Genomic DNA, 21,518 nt, shown 5'->3' with positions numbered 1-21,518 from the left:
ATTAGATGATTTGCCCAAGACTGTATAGCTAATAATAAAACACAAAGATTGGATTTGAACTCAGGCCTCATGACTTTTAGTCTTGGAATCTTTCTACCACACTATAATGCACAAATCAGGCATTGCTGAATAGCATTCTTCCCTGTACTGGAAAGAAAACAAGTGCCTTTAAATAGAAATCACAGAGTCCACTAGCCAGATTTCATCTGTTGCTTAGTTTCTTTATAATGTATCTAAGGTTCAAAATGGTCTGCCACATTTATTTGATTTAAATTCAGCTTCCATGGCAATTAAAATTCAAAAATAATAGGAAGTCTGAAGTTTCTCCATTACTGATAAACATACTAGGCTAGAACCACGATTCTGATTTTTAACCAGTAAAAAAAGTTTCTGTATTTGCAATGCTATTAAATGATCTCCCTATATTATATGGAGAATTTTACATGATATCTATATAACCCATTTAACAAATGCATAAACATGTACATAAAAACCACCAACTTTGCACATGTGAGAAAGCATCCAATAATTTCTGCCATGCATAATTATACTAAACTGAATTACTATCAATTTTTCTATAACATTATGATCCTTCCTTTACCATAATAGTATACATTCTTTGTATAATAATCACCTACATTCTTTAGTCACAGGGTGCTACTGTCTTCATCCTGGGGTGTGGGGTGTGGTATAGAGAGTGAAATATCACAAAATAAATTTCAAGCTTCCTAAAGATATGGTTCTGTATTTGTTTAGGGTTTTCTTTGTAACCCCTAACTGCCGCCAATAAAATGTTTAAAATATAATGGGTGAAGAGTCATTAAATGTTTCAAATTTTATTGACATGAGATATATTACTACAAAAAGAAATTGCATTCAGTTTCTTAAGTGATAGAGAGGGAAAATATTTAAACATAAAATATCTTCACAAAATTCCTGGGAAAATGCTAGAACCTTTTACTTACTGTAACTCACCAGCTTTGAAAACTATACAAACATCTGTCTGTTTGACCATAATTCATAGAGCTATGTAGTACAATAATTGCCAACTCTAGGACATTCTCAGACAGATTATCCATATTGCCATTAGCTGTGACAAATTGTGCTTTTAAAATGTTATTGACGCTGTCACACATTGACCTTATTAAGTACTTTCTTGACACTAACAAGGTCTTTCTTTATCCCAGCCCAGTGGGAGTTAGGAAAAAAGATGGTTTGAGTCAAAATAAGTACCAATGAAGAAAGATACAAACGTACAGAGAAAGTTATTAAGTCATAAAATGGAGGATTCCAGGCACGGCATTGCCATGTACAAAGGTATGGAGGCAGAGAGATGAAATAGCATAAAATGTTCAGGAAACTGGGTACAGTATGACTGGATCAAAAACTATATGTAGAAGAGTGACGGAATATGAGGTTAGAGACAAAGCGACAGTTAGATGATGAAGTATTGATATTTTGTGTGGACTAGCATTAGACTTCACTCCCAGTGGCTATGGGAAGATGTTACAGGATTTTAAGCAGTGATATAACAAGAATGGCATTTCAGAAGTATAACTCTGTGGAAAATGATTTAAAAGGGGCTGGAATGAAGGGTAGAAGATATTTAAGAGTCCAGGGAAATTATAAAACATTGAGATGTGACAACGCCCTGAAACAAAGAAGTGGCGGGGGCAGTGGGTAGATACTATTATACTAAGGAAGGAAAGTACAGCACTAAGGCAGTAGAATTGGTAGGATTTGGTGACTGAGGGAATGGTGGATGGAGAAAGAGTATATTTGAAAATGACTATTATGTTTCTCGATTATGCTACTTGGTGGACAATGCTAAGGTTAACCAGGAATGGGCAAACAAGAGAAAGGCAGGCCTGGAAGACCATCAGGATGGCGGAGGAGTAAGACGTGGAGATAACCTTCCTCCCCACAAATACATCAGAAATACATCTACATGTGGAACAACTCCTACAGAACACCTACTGAACGCTGGCAGAAGACCTCAGACTTCCCAAAAGGAAAGAAAATCCCCAAGTACCTGGGTAGAGCAAAAGAAAAAAGAAAAAACAGAGACAAAAGAATAGGGACGGGACCTGCACCTCTGGGAGGGCGCTGTGAAGGAGGAAAGGTTTCCACACACTAGGAAGACCCTTCACGGGTGGAGACTGCGGGTGGCGGAGGGGGGAGCTTCGGAGCCAAAGAGGAGAGCGCAGCAACAGGGGTGCAGAGGGCAAAGCGGAGCGATTCCTGCACAGAGGATCGGTGCCGACCAGCACTCACCAGCCCAAAAGGCTTGTATGCTCATCCGCCAGGACAAGTGGGGGCTGGGAGCTGAGGCTCGGGCTTCGGGGGTCAGATGCCAGGGAGAGGGCTGGGGTTAGCAGAGTGAACACAGCCTGAAGGGGGCTAGTGCGCCACAGCTAGCCGGGAGGGAGTCCGGGAAAAAGTCTGGACCCGCCGAACAGGCAAGAGACCACTGTTTCGGGGTGCGCAAGGAGAGGGGATTCAGAGCAGCACCTAAACGACCTCCAGAGATGGGTGTGAGCCGTGGCTATCAGCGCAGACCCCACAGACGGGCATGAAGCGCTAAGGCTGCTGCTGTAGCCACCAAGAAGCCTGTGTGCAAGCACAGGTCACTCTCCACACCTCCGCTCCCAGGAGCCTGTGCAGCCCACCACTGCCAGGGTCCCGTGATCCAGGGACAACTTCCCCGGGGAGAACACACGGCACGCCTCAGGCTGTTACAACGTCACACTGACCTCTGCCACCACAGGCTTGCCCCACATTCTCTACCCCTCCCTCCCACTGGCCTGAGTGAGCCAGATACCCCTAATCGGCTGCTACTTTAACCCTGTCCTCATTGGGCGGGGAACAGATGCCCTCAGGTGACCTACACACAGAGGCGGGGCCAAATCCAAAGCTGAACCCCAGGAGCTGTGAGAACAAAGAAGAGAAAGGGAAATCTCTCCATGCAGCCTCAGGAGCAGCGTATTAAGTCCCCACAATCAACTTCATATACCCAGCATCTCTGGAATACCTGAATAGACAATGAATCATCCCAAAATTGAGGCGGTGGACTTTGGGAGCAACTGTAGACTTGGGGCTTGCTTCCTGCATCTAATTTATTCCTGGCTTTATGTTTATCTTAGTTTAGTATTTAGAGTTTCTTATTATTGGTAGATTTCTTTATTGATTTTTTTACTCTATTCCTTTTTCGTTTTTTTATATATAGACTTTTTTTTTTCCTTTTTCTCTTTTTGTGACTGTGTATGTGTATGCTTCTTTCCGTAATTTTGTCTATAAAGCTCTGCTTTTACCATTTGTGCTAGGGTTCTGCCTGCCGGTTTCTTTTTTTTTTTGTATAGTTTTTAGTGCTTGATATCATTGGTGGATTTGTTTGTTGGTTTGGTTGCTCTCTTCTTTCTTTTTTTTTTTCACTTTTTAATTTTTATATTTTTAATAATTTTTTTTATTTTTTAAGTTTATTTTATTTAATTAATTTATTTATTTCATGCTTCTTTTGTCCCTTTTCTCTGAGCTATGTGGCTGACAGGGTCTTTGTGCCCTGGCCAGGTGTCAGGTCTGTGCCTCTGAGGTGGGAGAGCCGAGTTCAGACATTGGTCCACCAGAGACCTCGTGGCTCCGTGTAATATCAAATGGCAAAGCCCTCTCAGAGATCTCCATCTCAACACTATGACCCGCTCCACTCAATGACCAGCAAGCTACATTTCTGGACACCCTATGCCAAACAACTAGCAAGACAGGAACACAACCCCACCCATAAGCAGAGAGGCTGCCTAAAATCATTATAAGGTCACAGACACCCCAAAACACACCACTGGACACAGTCCTGCCCAGCAGAAAGACAAGATCCAGCCTCATCCACCAGAATACAGGCACCAGTCCCCTCCACCAGGAAGCTTACACAATCCACTGAACCAACCTTACCCCCTGGGGGCAGAAACCAAAAACAACGGGAACTACGAACCTGCAGCCTGTGAAAAGGACACCCCAAACACAGTAAGTTAAGCAAAAGGAGAAGACAGAGAAACACACAGCAGAGGAAGGAGCAAGGTAAAAACCCACCAGACCAAACAAATGAAGAGGACATAGGCAGTCCACCTAAAAAAGAATTCAGAGTAATGATAGTAAAGATAATCCAAAATTTTGGAAATAGAAACAAGAAAATACAAGACACATTTAACAAAGACCTAGAAGAACTGAAGAGCAAACAAACAATGATGAACAACAAAATAAATGAAATTAAAAATTCTCTGGAAGGAATCAATAGCAGAATAACTGAGGCAGAAGAACGGATAAGTGACCTGGAACATAAAATGGTGGAAATAACTACCTCAGAGCAGAATAAAGAAAAAAGAATGAAAAGAATTGAGGACAGTCTCAGAGACCTCTGGGACAACATTAAACACACCAACATTCGAATTACAGGGGTCCCAGAAGAAAAAGAGAAAAAGAAGAGGACTGAGAAAATACTTGAAGAGATTATAGTTGAAAACTTCCCTAATGTGGGAAAGGAAATAGTCAATCAAGTCCAGGAGGCACAGAGAGTCCCATACAGGATAAATCCAAGGAGAAACAGGCCAAGACATATATTAATCAAACTATCAAAAATTAAATACAAAGAAAAAATATTAAAAGCAGCAAGGGAAAATCAACAAATAACATACAAGGGAATCCCCATAAGGTTAACAGCTGGTCTTTCAGCAGAAACTCTGCAAGCCAGAAGGGAGTGGCAGGACATATTTAAAGTGATGAAAGGAAAAAACCTACAACCAAGATTACTCTACACAGCAAGGATCTCATTCACATTCAATGGAGAAAGTAAAACCTTGACAGACAAGCCAAAGCTAAGAGAATTCAGCACCACCAAACCAGCTCTACAACAAATGCAACTTCTCTAGGCAGGAAACACAAAAGAAGGAAAAGACCTACAATAACAAACCCAAAACAGTTAAGAAAATGGTAATAGGAACATACATATCGATAATTACCTTAAATGTGAATGGATTAAATGCTCCAACCAAAAGACACAGACTGGCTGAATGGATACAAAAACAAGACCCATATATATGCTGTCTACAAGAGACCCACTTCAGATCTAGGGACACATACAGACTGAAAGTGAGGGGATGGAAAAAGATATTCCATGCAAATGGAAATCAAAAGAAAGCTGGAGTAGCAATTCTGATATCAGACAAAATAGACTTTAAAATAAAGACTATTACAAGAGACAAAGAAGGACACTACATAATGATCTAGGGATCAATCCAAGAAGAAGATATAACAATTGTAAATATTTATGCACCCAACATAGGAGCACCTCAATACATAAGGCAAATTCTAACAGCCATAAAAGGGGAAATTGACAGTAACACAACCATAGTAGGGGACTTTAACACTCCACTTTCACTGATGGACAGATCATCCAAAATGAAAATAAATAAGGAAACAAAAGCTTTAAATGACACATTAAACAAGATGGACTTAATTGATATTTACATGACATTCCATCCAAAAACAACAGAATACTCTTTCTTCTCAAGTGCTCATGGAACATTCTCCAGGATACATCATATCTTGGGTCACAAATCAAGCCTTGGTAAATTTAGGAAAATTGAAATCGTATCAAGTATCTTTTCTGACCACAACGCTATGAGACTAGATATCAATTACAGGGAAAAAACTGTAAAAAATACAAACACATGAAGGCTAAACAACACGTTACTAAATAACCAAGAAGTCACTGAAGAAACCCAAGCAGAAATCAAAAAATACCTAGAAACAAAATGACAGTGAAAACACGACGGCCCAAAACCTATGGGATGCAGCAAAAGCAGTTCTAAGAGGGAAATTTATAACAATACAATCCTACCTCAAGAAAAAAGAAACATCTCAAATAAACAACCTAACCTTACACATAAAGCAATTAGAGAAAGAAGAACAAAAAAAATCCCCACAGTTAGCAGAAGGAAAGAAATCATAAAGATCAGATCAGAAATAAATGCAAAAGAAATGAAGGAAACAATAGCAAAGATCAATAAAACTAAAAGCTGGTTCTTTGAGAAGATAAACAAAATTGATAAACCATTAGCCAGACTCATCAAGAAAAAAAGGGAGAAGACTCAAATCAACAGAATTAGAAATGAAAAAGGAGAAGTAACAACTGACACTGCAGAAATAAAAAGGATCATGAAAGATTACTACAAACAACTATATGCCAATAAAATGGAAAACCTGGAAGAAATGGACAAATTCTTAGAAAAGCACAACCCTCTGAGACTGAACCAGGAAGAAATAGAAATTATAAACAGACCAATCACAAGCACTGAAATTGAAACTCTGATTAAAAATCTTCCCACAGAAAAAAGCCCAGGACCAGATGGCTTCACAGGCGAATTCTATCAAACATTTAGAGAAGAGCTAACACCTACTGTTCTCAAACTCTTCCAAAATATAGCAGAGGGAGGAACACTCCCAAACTCATTCTATGAGACCACCATCACCCTGATACCAAAACCAGACAAAGATGTCACAAAAAAAGAAAACTGCAGACCAGTATCACTGATGAACATAGATGCAAAAATCTTCAACAAAATACTAGCAACAGAATCCAACAGCACATTAAAAGGATCATACACCATGATCAAGTGGGGTTTATCCCAGCAATGCAAGGATTCTTCAATATACGCAAATCAATCAATATGACACACCATATTAAGAAATTAAAGGAGAAAACCCATATGATCATCTCAACAGATGCAGAAAAAGCTTTCAACAAAATTCAACACCCATTTATGATAAAAACCCTCCAGAAAGTAGGCATAGAGGGAACTTACCTCAACATAATAAAGGCCATATATGACAAACCCACAGCCAACATCATTCTCAATGGTGAAAAACTGAAACCATTTCCACTAAGATTAGGAACACGACAGGGTTTTCTACTCTCATCACTATTATTGAACATAGTTTTGGAAGTTTTAGCCACAGCAATCAAGGAAGAAAAAGAAATAAAAGGAATCCAAATTGGAAAAGAAGAAGTAAAACTTTCACTGTTTGCAGATGGCATGATACTATATATACATAGAGAATCCTAAAGATGCCACCAGAAAACTACTAGAACTAATCAATGAATTTGGTAAAGTACCAGGATACAAAATTAATGCACAGAAACCTGTTGCATTCCTATACACCAACAGTGAAAGAATACGTCTTTGAAAAAAAATGGTTCTGAAGAACCTAGGGGTGGGACAGGAATAAAGACGCAGCCGTAGAGAATGGACTTGAGGACACAGGGAGGGAGAAGTGTAAGCTGGGAGGAAGTGAGAGAGTGGCATGGACATATATACACTACCAAATGTAAAATAGATAGCTAGTGGGAAGCAGCCACATAGCACAGGGAGATCAGCTGGGTGCTTTGTGACCACCTAGAGCGGTGGGATAGGGAGGGTGGGAGGCAGACACAAGAGGAAGGAGATATGGGGATATATGTATATGTATAGCTGATTCACTTTGTTATAAAGCAGAAACTAACACACCATTGTAAAGCAATTATACTCCAATAAAGATGTTAAAGAGAGAAAGGCAGGTCAAGGTTGGAGAGTGGATTGGAGTAGGAAGGAGAGGATGAAGATAAGGAAGAAAAGTACAGTTAAGGACAATACTGAATTTGAAATCCAGTCAGAAGGTACCTGAATATATGGAATCTGTGAGTCAGGATGTATTTGGAATAGAAGAGTTCAGAGAGATTCATCACATAGAAGTGCTGGTGGAAGTCATAAGGATGGATAATGCTGCCAAGGACAATGTACAGAATGAGCAAAGGACCAGAGCAAAGGATCAAACGACTATGGATCAACCTCTAGGAATAAGTATATTTTAAGGCCAAGCATAGAGACAGGAGATTTTAAATGTAACAAAGAGGTAAAAGAAAAATGAGGAGAGCTTAGTATCATAGAAGTTGAGGGAGGAGAGAGCTTTGTTCAAGAGTGACCAATAGCGTTGAATGGTGCTGTAGAAACCAATATGATGACTTCCAAAGTGTCTGTTGCTTTTTATATTACAGAGGTCACTAGTGATTCCCCGTTTCCAAAAATGATCGATTTGACAATTATTCAACTTTGAAACAGGTTTAAAATAAAAGACATCCTTCTTTAATTCCGAAGTTATTTTTTGTACTTGAAACATGACTACATGGTGTAAATATTTCTATACAACCCCCCATTGTACTAATTCTAGTTTTAAAATGGTAGTAGTATAAAATTGTCAATAAAGTTATTTAGCTTCCTAAGTAGTATCAGACATTCCTTCAACACAATATTTAACACACTCATTTACTTTTCCACAAATTTCCTCCTTATTCATAGCTGCAGTGTCTTGTTTTATTATAAATGTACCTCTACTGACAAATAATAAATGATTTATCTAAAGCTACTTTCTCATATGTGATGGTACGAGTGCACTAATAGCTAATTTGTAATATGCTTAGAGTAAAATCTCAACACTTGAGAACCACTGTGGAAAGAATCAAGCTACAAAGAATCAGTCCATATGCCTGAGGGTTTGTCTATTTAAGCATGAACATCTGTTTTTGCATGGAACTCATTCTGAAGAGAATTCCAGAATTCCCACATTCTTAAAATATCCTAGGTATAATTTGTTATTTTATTTTTTTGCTGACTCAGGGGCATGATTAAATATGTGAGTTAGTGAAAGATGATGGAACACATAGATGCCCTCAGGAGCTATTGAGAGATACAGCGCTATTTGCTCTGACGCCAAATGAAACCAAATGTTATAATTTTTGAATTCCAGTTCCACTCTTTTATTATGTTTCTATCTCCTTCTCCCTTGCTTTCATTGTGTCAGTTGTTGCTTCTTCATCATCTCAGTGCACAAGTCTGGAATAAATCATCTTCCAACCTCCCAACTCGTGCTTCTAGCCTGCTATGGATGGAAGAAAATCGGGCCCATTAAGATAACACAGGAAGAAAGAGTTAATAGGCTCTGATTAAAGGCCAAAAGGTCTTTGTCATCATGAGGCTTACTTGATGGATTTGGTGACATTTTGTAGGCTACTCAGATTATTTTCTTTTTTTCTTTTTTTTTTTTTTTTTTTTGGTTCTGAGTTATATTCCAAAATGATAAATCTCTCAAATAGGTGAGGTCTGGATAAGTGAACCAACTGTATATTTACTTCTATGTTTTCGTGTACCATATCTAATTATAACATGCACAATTTTTTAATTATTTTCAGCATGTTAGACAACATTTTTTAGATGTATTAAATCATGCTAAAATAAAAACACTTCTGCACATAGCTCCTGAAATACTTTAAGACATTGCACCTTTCAGACTAATAGCAGCCTGTGAAGACTGGGGCTGGTTTTTATAATACATCATTGGAGGTTAACTCTATGACTTTCTCTTTCCATGAACAACTATTATTGGGAGGGACAACTTAGGAGCTTGGGATTAACATATACATACTACTATATATAAAACAGATCACCAACAAAGACCTACTGTTATAGCACAGGGAACTATACTCAATATCTTGTAATAACCTATAATGGAAGAGAATATTAAATGTATATATAAACACATTCATAGGTATACAGTCATACATATATATGTATATGTATAGCTGAATCGCTTTGCTGTACACCTGAAACTAACACAACACTGTAAATCAACCATACTTCAATTAAAAAAATTTTTTTAAATAATAAAAATAAAAGTTAAAGGGGGAAAAAGACCACTATTACTAATGCTCAGTGTACCCTAGCTTTTCCTGCTGGGCTACGTAGAAATCAGTTTCAACTATATGTTGGTATTACCTCTGTCTTTTGTGAAGGGACTGGCAGACTACTCTGGCCTCTATTTTTACCTACTGGAAGCCATTCTCCTGCCTCCCACCCTACCATAGTACTGGTTTTCTATCAGTAAAGATAATTTTCTGGAAAATTCCTATTGATCCTTCAAGACCCAGTTAAAGCATCACCTCATCACTGAAGCCTTCCTTGACTTATGCAGGACATACCTAAATTGGCCTTCCTTTGTGTCCTCATTAAACCTTACCAAGAGGAAAGGAACATGGCTGGGGAAGCACTGTTATTCCAAGCAAAGTGTTCTGCATGATAAAATGTTTGAGGGCATTTAAAAGTCTACAGCATATTTGGGAAACACCAGGTTTAGTATGGCTAAAACATATGGTACATTTGGGAGTGTGACGGGCTGTAAGGCCAGAATGTTAGGTTGGGACCACATTGAGAAAGGTCATTCATCATGCTTAGGCTTTTCACTTTTATCAAGCAATGGGTCATGAGGATAGATAGGTTTCTAGGAATGCTATTATGTTAGAATCAGATTTATTTTTTAAGGATAACCGACAATAGTACAAAACATTTGTCTGTTTTGGGGAAGAATGTATCAGTTTGGGGTACTAATTAGGAAATTGTTGGAATTATACTGCTGGGAGAAGATAAAGACAGTGGAGATAGAGAGACTGGGATAGATTCATAGTCTTTTGTAAGACTTGATGATTAATTGGATGCAGGGAACAAAGAAGAATGAAGTCTTGAGGAAAACCAAAGAGCAGGAAGAAAATGATACCTCTCTATTATCTAAAATGAGAAAGGCAGGAAGAAGAGTAGACTTCTTTTAGGGGGGAAATCATGCTAAGGGAAAGAGAAAATGAGCTCATTTTACTAAGAGGAGGTACCATATAGTGGTTAAGAGCAAGTACTCTGAAGCCAGATACTCTAGGGTCTAAACTGAGCTTTACTTCCTATTTACTATGTGACCCTAGAAAAGTTATCTAACCTCTATGAGCCTCAGTTTACTCATCTATAAAATGGGGATACTACTACTATCTCTCTCAGAGAATTGCTGTGAGGTTTAAAATGAGGTAACATATTAAAGTATTTAGAACACTGGCACATGGCTTATAAGTGCTATTTTTAATTTTGAATTTTTATGATGCTTCTAAAACATGCAGTTAGCTATTTGGACAGGTAGGATTGAATACCGACATGAGCCAGACTTAAAACCTGGGGAATCACTAGAACATAGTTGGATGTTAAAGCTAGAGAAGCAATTGAGTGCATTCACATATGTGTGTATCAATACATATAGATGTATATGTATATGAGCTTATTTACGTGCGTATATGTGTGTCCATATGTATGCATAAACAAAAATGATGACAGAATAGGACCAAGAAAAGAACATAAAGAATAAAATAGCCAAGAAGTAAGAAGAAACGCACGAAGAAGACAGAGAAAGAACAGTTAGAGGTAGTCAGCGAGCGAGGAGAGGATGGTGCCTAGAAAGCCAAAGGCAGGAAAATTTTCAAGGAGGGAGTGACCAGTAGAGCCAAGCAATCAGGATTGGAAAGAAGCCGCTGGACTTTGAAATTCAAAGATCATTGTCAACCTTTTGAAGAATTGTGAAAAAGTTGAGTTGTGAAAGGTAATTTAGGAAACAGAGAAAACAAGTATGGATGATTCTTTTAGAGACTTAGACTATAAAATGAAAAAGAAAGATGAGAAGCTACTTCGAAGGATAAGTAGGATCAAAAGAAGGCACTGTAGTATGGGGGAGACTTGAGAAGGCTACTCAGCTGAAGGAAAGTCAATGAACAGAGAACATATGAAGATATATGATTTATTGTCTATTTCTTGAACTACTGAAGATAATAAAACTCTTATCACAGGTACAAAATTTCACTTTAAATATGAGCTAGAAAACCTCTGTGAGAACTTAATAACCTTTTGGAATCCAAAAAGCAGGGGCGGGGGGAGGTATGTACTTATTATTTAAAAATATAATTAGTCCTGTATTTTAACAGAATTACTTCCTCAGACTGTAATAACATTTTGAGAAGTCTCAGGACACTACAGAAATAGAAAAGTAATTCTGTTAAAAGACGGCTCTCATTTTATTCTTTAAACAACAGATTTTAAACTTTTGTTTTTCATTCTGTATTCTGAATATATTTTTGAACTTTTAGATATTTTTTTTCATCCACATGAAATAATCCAAATAAACAAACCCACTTCACAATTCTTCTGAGAGTACCAGGCTCTGTATATAACAAATCACTAACTTTTGTACCTCATTAAAATAGGAAATTTCAAATTGTGATTTGCATATGTTTGCATCTATAATCAGTATTCAACAATTTCTTGAATACCTAGCAAGACATCTATGATACTTCCATGTTACTTGTTAAAAACTTGCCACTTTATCATTCCATTCAGTCCAGCTTCGTGAAGGCTAGCAAATGTTATTCCCACCTCATTGTGTGGGCTGAACTATTCTATGGCAGGGGTGTCATTTAAAGGTCAGATAATACAGTATACAAATGTTGGCATCACATAGACCTGGCTTCAAATCATAGCTCTACCTCTCAACAGCTATGTGATTTTGAGTGAGTGAGTGATCTGAGTGAGGAACGAAAACTTTGAATATAGATAAAGCACTTAATTCCTCCTAAGCAAACTTTGCAAGACAAGTACAAACGCCTACATACAACTGAAAGTCAATGAGATTTAGTTAGGTAAGCCCAAGCACAGGAACAAGACCAAAGATTTCAAGAAGTCATCTTAAAAAACACAGTTTCCAAACCTTTCAGTAGAGATGTTAAATTTTATTGAGATAAACTGTATAATAAGAAGTATATTTAAAAAAGGAAAGCACTGAAAGGAAATCCCCCAAGCATTAAAAAATGTAATACACTGGCCATAAAAGGCACACCATAAAAGTCTATCCGAAATGCTCATCATAGTTGGAGTAGAAGTAACAATTAACAAATTTCTTCAAGTATTTGGAAAGGGATTATAGTTTTGTAACACTACAGTATTTTCTTTGGCCAAGCCAAATTATCTATCTGCTGTAGTTTGAAACTCTGGTGAAAACAGGTAACGACACTTAACAATAAAATTAAAAAGGGGAAAAGAAACTCTTTGTTTTTATATCAGATAAGAAATTTTAATATTTAAACACTCACTACTAAATAATTTCATAAAATAAACATGGACCCATGTTCTCTTTGTTGAATGACACTACAAGAGTTTAAAAAATATTTCAGAAAGTGTTTCCCATGGTACATTAAATGCTAAACACTGTCTAAAAGAAAGAGATGGGCATCACAGACTAACAAACCTGGCATCAAATTTGACTGTCCCACTTACAAGCTGTGGCACCTTAGACAAGTTATTTAATCTCAGCCTATTTGTCTCATAAGCAAAATGGAGATAATAATAGTACCTACATAGCCGAGTTGTGAGAATTAAACTAGATAGTATATGTAAATTCAAATGTTTAGTCCAGGATCTCACACAATAAGTATGGTCAATAAATAAGAGTTCTCATTACTAAAGAACAAAGTTATCTTTCATAAAATGGCTCATTTCCTGAAACCATCTAAGAAAAGATAGCAAATTTTGTCATTTTCTAAAGAAGACATGTAGGCTGGGTCTACACAGGGCTATGAGACAGACCATGACCTAAGAGTTGCAATTCAATCCTCCCTATTCTGGGCAGTGAAACTTCTGAATGCTGTGTGAATGGCACAAAAAAAGAGATGTGTTTAGTTTTCTTAAATTTCTACAAGCCCACACAGACTTCATTAACCCTCAGGATAATGGCGCTGGCTGAACTGTTTGCCCTCTTGCCCTGATTATTGCTAAGGCTTTACTTTCCATAGCTTATTACAATAATTACTAAATTTCAACCCAAATATTTATGATAATCATGATCATCATATTTATAATAATTCAAAGTACTTTTCCTAATTTTAAACAAATTGCCATTTTCACAGACAAAACTTTAGCTTCTATGAATGACCAAGCAACAGGAAGAATTTCATTTTTATGTTCCCTTCTATTTAAATGCTACCTAAAATGGAGTTGGTGTCATACAAAAAGAGTACTCTAAATATAACCCCGGAAGCAATTTAAGACAAAACTAACTCACCTGTAATTGCAAAGCTTCATGGTTTTCTAATCCTTCCACAATTGGTGAAAATCGTTCTCTGTTATTTCGTTCTGCTGCTGTAGTTATAGCCCCTAAAAGTTTATCTAGACTATAGAAAAAAAAAAAAAAAATAGAAATGAGAAATATGAATATGGGTTATCCCTTATACAGTCTTCCCTGTTTTCTTTCTGGTGCTTGATGTTTTTACATAGACCACTACAATTTAAGAATTGTGTTCTTGTCTACATATTTCTACAAGTCAAATGTTGATAGAGTTAAATAACTTTAGGGCACCAAAATGAAAATTCGATTTGAAAGTCTTGAGGAAAATAAATTTTCTGGGTGACATTTAAAAAAAAAACTTAATTGATAAACATTAAAATTTTAAGTTTCAGGTTTTGATATTTCATGTGTTAACATAGATATTAATGTCACTTAAACATGATATGGCATTTAAAATTATTCAAAGTTTATTCAAGTGTAAACGGACTATAATTTTATAATAAAGTGCTGAAAAGCATAAATATTTTTTAAAGAACTTAAAAAAAACTCCAGGATTCTTTGAAAATGGAACAAGGAAAAAAACCTAAAAGAGAAAGCCCAGTAAATTAGGGAAGCATCTATAATCACCGAGCACAAGAAACTTATTCACCTGAACAAAAATATTGGAAACTATCTCTGTACAGTGTCTGAATCAAATTAACCTCAATGTAGTATACTACTATTATCAAACTCTATCTGAAATTATAATTAAGTCATAAAATATACCAGGGTAGGGTGCATTATATGAATTAAGTACTGAAAACCTAACAGACTAGAAAAATATTTCTTACTTGTGTATAAACTGATTTTTCTATAAAACATAAGGAAGGAAGCCTATCTGCATAAGCTATCTCATGCTCAGTTTGTTCTCACTGAGAACTGAGACTTAATGTTGTGTGATGATATTTTTGTTCAGTGTTTGTCTTTTGGTTTCGAAGGACGAACCAGCACTAAGCAACATCTCATTTTATTCCAAGAGGTATGAGAAAGTCAACATATTAGAAGAATCTTAAATCTTTGCCTGCCCCATTCTAATTCAAACTGAAATGATTACTGCCACACAGAGCGTTCAGAAGAAATATTTTAGTTCATGTCCGTAGCAGGTATTACATTATTTATCACAATGGTTTCTTACCAACTGGATATCAAATCTGTAATTTTGCTTCTAACTCAATATTATTTCCATAAGAAGAAATGATCTAATGCATAGTCAGCAACAACTTGCTGAAATTGGCACTTATGTGCACTCTGAGTAGTTACCAACAGCCTTTTGTTCTTTCCAACCAGTTAATTTCATTCCATTAATATTGCTTCATCTTTTCACTTACCATAGGCAGAAAGGATGCTCAACATCACTAATCATTAGAGAAATGCAAATCAAAACTACAGTGAGGTATCACCTCACACCAGTCAGAATGGCCATCATCAAGAAATCTACAAACAATAAACGCTGGAGAGGGTGTGGAGAAAAGGGAACCCTTTTGCACTGTTGGTGGGAATGTAAATTGATCCAGCCACTATGGAGAACAGTATGGAGGTTCCTTAAAAAACTAAAAATAAAACTACCATATGAACCAGCAATCCCACTACTGGGCATATACCCTGAGAAAACCATAATTCAAAAAGAGTCATGTACCAAAATGTTCATTGCAGCTCTATTTACAATAGCCAGGACATGGAAGCAACCTAAGTGTCCATCGACAGATGAATGAATAAAGAAGATGTGGCACATATATACAATGGGATATTACTCAGCCATAAAAAGAAACGAAATTGAGTTATTTGTACTGAGGTGGATGGACCTAGAGTCTGTCATACAGAGTGAAGTAAGTCAGAACGAGAAAAACAAATACTGTATGCTAACACATACATATGGAATCTAAAAAAAAAAAAAATTGTTTCTGAAGAACCTAGGGGCAGGACAGGAATAAAGATGCAGCCGTAAGGACTGGACTTGAGGACACAGGGAGGGGGAAGGGTAAGGTGGGACGAAGTGAGAGAGTGGCATGGACATATATACACTGCCAAATGTAAAACAGATAGCTACTGGGAAGCAGCCACATAGCACAGGGAGATCAGCTCGGTGCTTTGTGACCACCTAGAGGGGTGGGATAAGGAGGGTGGGAGGGAGACACAAGAGGGAGGAGATATGGGGATATATGTATATGTATGGCTGATTCACTTTGTTATACAGCAGAAACTAACAGAACACTGTAAAGCAATTATACTCCAATAAAGATGTTAAAAAATATAAAATAAAATTATAGTACAAAATAAAGCATCTAGTTAATTCAGTTAAGGAAGTCAAATTTTGTGATGTGCATGTGTGAGGGTGTATGTTGTGTAGGGTGTGTATATGTGTGTGCCTGTGTATGTGTTTAGCCAAAATTACTCCCTAACTGACCTTTTCCCACTTCTCTAATAATTGCTTTACCTTCAGCTAGACAAAATTCTATTCATTCACTTTGAATATCCAACTTTGAAGAACTCCCCATTAGGATTCTATCTTTTTAAACCTATTTTTCAAAGAATCAAAAAAAAAAAAAAAAGCTAATATCTAAATAGATAAGGTAAAAATACCAATATTTTTTTCTAAAATTTAATACTATTTTCATGCAAGTTATCAAAAGAAACAGCACAAAAGTAGGACTTGTTAATTTCTCAAGTGTCATTTTCTATGCAGTTAATATAATAGAGCAATACGTACATGTTCTCTTCTCCAACAATACAAATAGCAGAAAGTATTTTTACTATTTCAGTCATCATGTTGGGTTGTTTGGGGTCAACTGCTCTTGCCAACAGTAAAAGGCTTCTTTCATCCCCTAGAATCCTTTGCAATCCAAACTGAAAAAAATTTTTAAAAATGAACTTTCATTCAAAATGTTTTTGGAACACATCTTTAATTTTAAAAAGCAACTTAACAATGGTTTTCTAAAAACCAATACCTCCACAGTGAGGTTCTACTTAATTAGATGCATGTTCTTCAAATGCAGTTGTTTGGTTTTTATTTGAAATGACTGCATCTTGGAGTTTTGGTCCTTTGGTCAGATATAATCTCCATTAGCCTGCCTGAAACTTCCATAAAAATTTGAAAGAAATATGGGAACAATCAATATTTTCTCAACAAAGAAGAATATGTAAAGCACATACTGATATGATTTTCTAAAGCAGTTCTACTTATGTCACTGGGTCTCCCTGGAGATGTCGGGAACTCATGGTTAAATTCTCCAATATGTTTGTATGGAAAACTAAGTTGAACAAAAAGGGTAAAACGTTGAAAAGCTCTTTTGTATACTACATGCCAGTTAAAGAAGCAGTAGACCTCTGTATGGATTTTCCCGTACCTTCTCTCTCTTAGCCTCCCTCTTTCAAGCAGTTGTGCTGCATTACAAAAGTTATGAACAGAAAGAAATGGAGCCTGGGTTTTACTAAGTGTCACAGTCAACTAGGCAGAGAAGCCAGACACCATTTTCATTTATTTTCTAGGCTTGAATATATGCATGCAAGTGTGCGTCATAAGAATGAATAGGTAAAAAAATGTTGAAGAAAGCCCAAAACTCAGGTTTTCACTACATGTAGAAGGTAATATTTTCTTTGATCTTTGTCCCACAAAGTATTTCTCAGATTTCTTATGAAATATGTTTGCTTTTTACAGTTTAACAGTGAAATCCGACATTTCATTGGAGCAAAATTGCCATTTCAAGCTATCCTTTAGTTAAACACCACACATTTGAATATTTTCATGGTTCCTAATTTATCTTCTAAAAGAATTCAGGACTAAAAAAAACATAGCTAAGGCTCTTAAATATGACTTTACTCGAGGTCATAATAAATAAGGAAATTTACAGAGACAAGACAAAAAAAAGAAAATGGAAGAGATGAGATTAAAAAGAAGCAAAGAAAAACAGAAGGACTATGTAAGTATAAAGGTAGCTGGTAAATAATAAATAGTAAGGAAAATAAGTGATGTGTAAAACTGAGAGAGATGGTTACCATGCAATTACCAAACTTAAAATAACTTTAAAAATCAGTTAGACTGAGAGTGAAATCATTTAATTTTTCAAATTTCCATTTTATTATTTAAAAGTAGTTTGCAATGTGTAGGGACATACTCAAAATAAAAATGAAGATATGAGAAATGATGGAAAACCATCAATCTAAACATCAGAGCAATATTACAGCAATGGAAGTTGAGGGACAATGGGCTGCTTTTTATGATCCTATTATTACATGCATTGTATAAGCAAAAAGAGTTTTTGAAGTAGGTAATCAAAACTCCTCAGGGCCAGCAAATTTGATGTATGAGTCATTTCAGATGAAAGTTTCATTCTTTGATTATGACAATTCATTCCAACACGAAATGGATATATTACTGTATATTTTTTTATTTTGAATGTGTACTTTATGCCCATTGTTTCACACGCCTATAATTTAAGAGACCTACCATCTACTCATGCTCCTAGCACCTATGTGCAAGACATTAACATGCTCTAACTAAAGCCTAATCTTAGTATAGAATAATCTAAGTTAAACTATCATGTTTTTCACTGTTATTGGGAATGTAAATTGGTACAACCACTATGGAGAACAGTATGGAGGTTCCTTAAAAAACTAAAAATATAACTACCACATGCCCCAGCAATCCCACTCCTAGGCATATATCCAGCGAAAACCATAACCCGAAAGGATACATGCACCCCAATGTTCATTGCAGCACTATTTACAACAGCCAAGACATGGAAGCAACCTAAATGTCCATCGACAGAGGGACAGATAAAGAAGATGTGGTACATACATAAAATGGAATATTACTCAGCCATTGAAAAAATGAAATAATGCCACGTGCAGCAACATGGATGGACCTAGATATTGTAATACTGAGTGAAGTACGTCAGACAAAGACAAATATCATATATCACTCATATGTGGAATCTAATTTAAAGAAAAGAAACAAATGAACTTATTTACAAAACAGAAACAGACTTACAGGTATGGAAAACAAACTTATGGTTACCAAAGGGGAAACGTGGGAGGGGAGGGATAAATCAGAAGCTTGGGATGAACACACACAGAAGACTACTATTACATATAAGATAGATAACCAACAAGGACCTCCTGCATAGCATAGCATAGAATGCTACACTGAATTCTTTTAGAAGATAAATTAGGAACCATGAAAATATTCAAATGTGTGGTGTTTAACTATAGGTTAGCTTGAAATGGCAATTTTGTTCCAATGAAATGTTGTCAGATTTCACTGTTAATACAGAGTAGTACTAACCTATATGAGAAAAGAATCTAAAAAAGAATAGATACATGTATACGTATAACTGAATCACTTTGCTGTACACCTAAAACTAACACAACACTGTAAATCAACTATACTCTAATAAAAAAAAAAAACCATCATGTTCTTCAAAACTGCCAAACTCTTAAGTAATAAATAATTACGTATGGACATACCAACTTCTGTCTCGTGGGAAAGGGCTCTACAGGAAATGTCACTTTCTCTAGTAACTATACTGATTACAGTTATATCCCGGAAAGCTGTAAGAGTTGACTACTCAAGTCAGTAAGAATTTAGATCAGAGTCCTAATTTTACAGGTGAGGGGACTGATTGGCAGAGAGGTCAAATGATTTTCTAAAGGCCACACAACTTAGTGGCAAATCACGGACTACATTTCCTGATTTCTAGTACTGTGTTGTCTTTCCTTTATTCCTTTGTTTCCCTCAGTTGAAAAAAGAGATCCATCTTGAGCTGTGGAGAAGCAATGTTCATTAACTGCTTTCTTGTTAGGTATCAGATTCTGCATAACTTTGTCACCAAAGACTAAGAGCTCAGAAGTTGAGAAATTCTGTACTAGTACTGATGGAAATCTTTCTGGAAGAAACTTCCAAGAACAGCACAATTAGTATATTCTATACGGGAGACTCATGTCAATTGGCAAGCATCCATCTGTTCCACATGCCAAAAAATTCTTTGCTGATACATGTGTGTATAATATACACATACTTATATATAATCCCACACACTTAAGAAAGACTGCAGATTACTTAAGTAGATAATCTTACTGCATTGGCTATTAATAGCTATATTTCACTTCTGGCAAGTTTTGGGTTATTGTTATAATTAGTTATTTTTAATAAATATTTTGAGATTATTAAAACACCATCAAAGGGAATCATTCAATTAGTGAATTAGTCAGTGGTATTTTACCTATAGGAATATAGCACAAATCATGTATAAGAGAGTAACAAAACAAGTTTATAGAAAAAATGACTTTAACTTCATAACCTGAGCAAAGACTACTTTTAGAAGAAAAACCCTTGTCTGGCATTCCTAGAGTCCCTCATAATGCAACTGGTATCACACAGGTACAAAAAAAAAAACCTAGTATGTGCCAGAAATGTCTTTTATGTATGTTAACTCACTGACATTAATTGAACATAAAAAGAAAGAAAAATCTTAACCTTATAATGTTCTCAGCAAAAAAAAAAAAAAAAAAAATCAAAGCATAGCTTTGAATTGTCCTTTACATTAGAATAAAAGCTCTCTGTAAGGAAATGGTATTCAACCTATCCCATTTAAATTTTCCTACTACCATGGAAAAAGAAAGAGTATTATCTGATTTGGGAACAAGACTTGTACATTTGCATGATTGCAAAAACCTGCCAATAAATATTTTGTGAAGCAAAGTATATTTAAATGAAACTCATGATGATTTGCATTATAAAGACCCTTTTGAAAACTGAGTAAGCATCCACTATTTTGCCTGTTTCATAGTGTCTGTCGGGCAAGTTCTCACCTTTTGCGACAGAGGCAGAAATAAATACTACTTACCTTATTGTTCATAAATGCTTTGAGGCACTGAATAAGTTTATACTGATTCTTCTTGTCAATATTTTCTTGCCTGAATAAAAGGAAAAAACATATTATGTTGTGCTTAAAAATGTCCCCCGTGGTGATTTTTTTTCATGTTTATTCTTACTGTTTCTTGTCCAGAAGCTTTTCCAGCACATCCAACAGGAGTCCAAGACCTTCATGGCCAAAGTTGTTAACCCAGCTATTAAATAAACAAGAAAAAAAAAGTATAAATAAGTTTATATAATTAAAACATTAAATATCCCAAATTAAATTTTGATTTTCAGATCTGTTAATCCTGTCTTTATATTGCTTGTCCTTCTTTTTTCCACTCCCATTGTTTTGAGTATTGGCTCTATGGGGATGACTCAGAGATCTTTACCTCAATCCCAGACTTCTCTTCACATTTTAGATTGCCCATTCTACAGCACTGCCTTGGTTGTTTCACCAGCGTCGAATATTTAAGCCTGAATTTACAAAGCCAAATTTCTCTTCTCCTATGGCTCTGTTCTCCTAAATCAACTCCTCTTCCCCTCTTCCATATTCTGATAATAATACTACTATCCCTTGCATCCTTCAGACTTGAAATACTGGCATAATTTCTTGATCCGCCACCTC

General features: G+C 36.1%; 1 protein-coding gene across 2 annotated transcripts in view; it reads right to left on the bottom strand.

Annotated features, from left to right (window-relative positions):
- Positions 1 to 21,518, bottom strand: part of DIAPH2 (diaphanous related formin 2) — an 859,779-nt gene that overhangs the window by 612,658 nt on the left and 225,603 nt on the right. For both annotated transcript variants that reach the window (XM_068532463.1, XM_068532464.1), the window contains 4 exons: positions 21,028 to 21,102; positions 20,880 to 20,949; positions 16,745 to 16,881; positions 13,996 to 14,104 (listed from right to left, as the gene is read on the bottom strand). In XM_068532463.1, the coding sequence (XP_068388564.1) occupies positions 13,996 to 14,104; positions 16,745 to 16,881; positions 20,880 to 20,949; positions 21,028 to 21,102 (391 nt within the window). The remainder of the gene's footprint in view (positions 1 to 13,995; positions 14,105 to 16,744; positions 16,882 to 20,879; positions 20,950 to 21,027; positions 21,103 to 21,518) is intronic.

The sequence above is a fragment of the Eschrichtius robustus genome, chromosome X (genome assembly GCF_028021215.1).
Source record: "Eschrichtius robustus isolate mEscRob2 chromosome X, mEscRob2.pri, whole genome shotgun sequence".
NCBI lineage: Eukaryota > Metazoa > Chordata > Mammalia > Artiodactyla > Eschrichtiidae > Eschrichtius > Eschrichtius robustus.
Note: the sequence above shows the minus strand (reverse complement) of the source record. Positions and strands in the feature narration are given on the sequence as shown.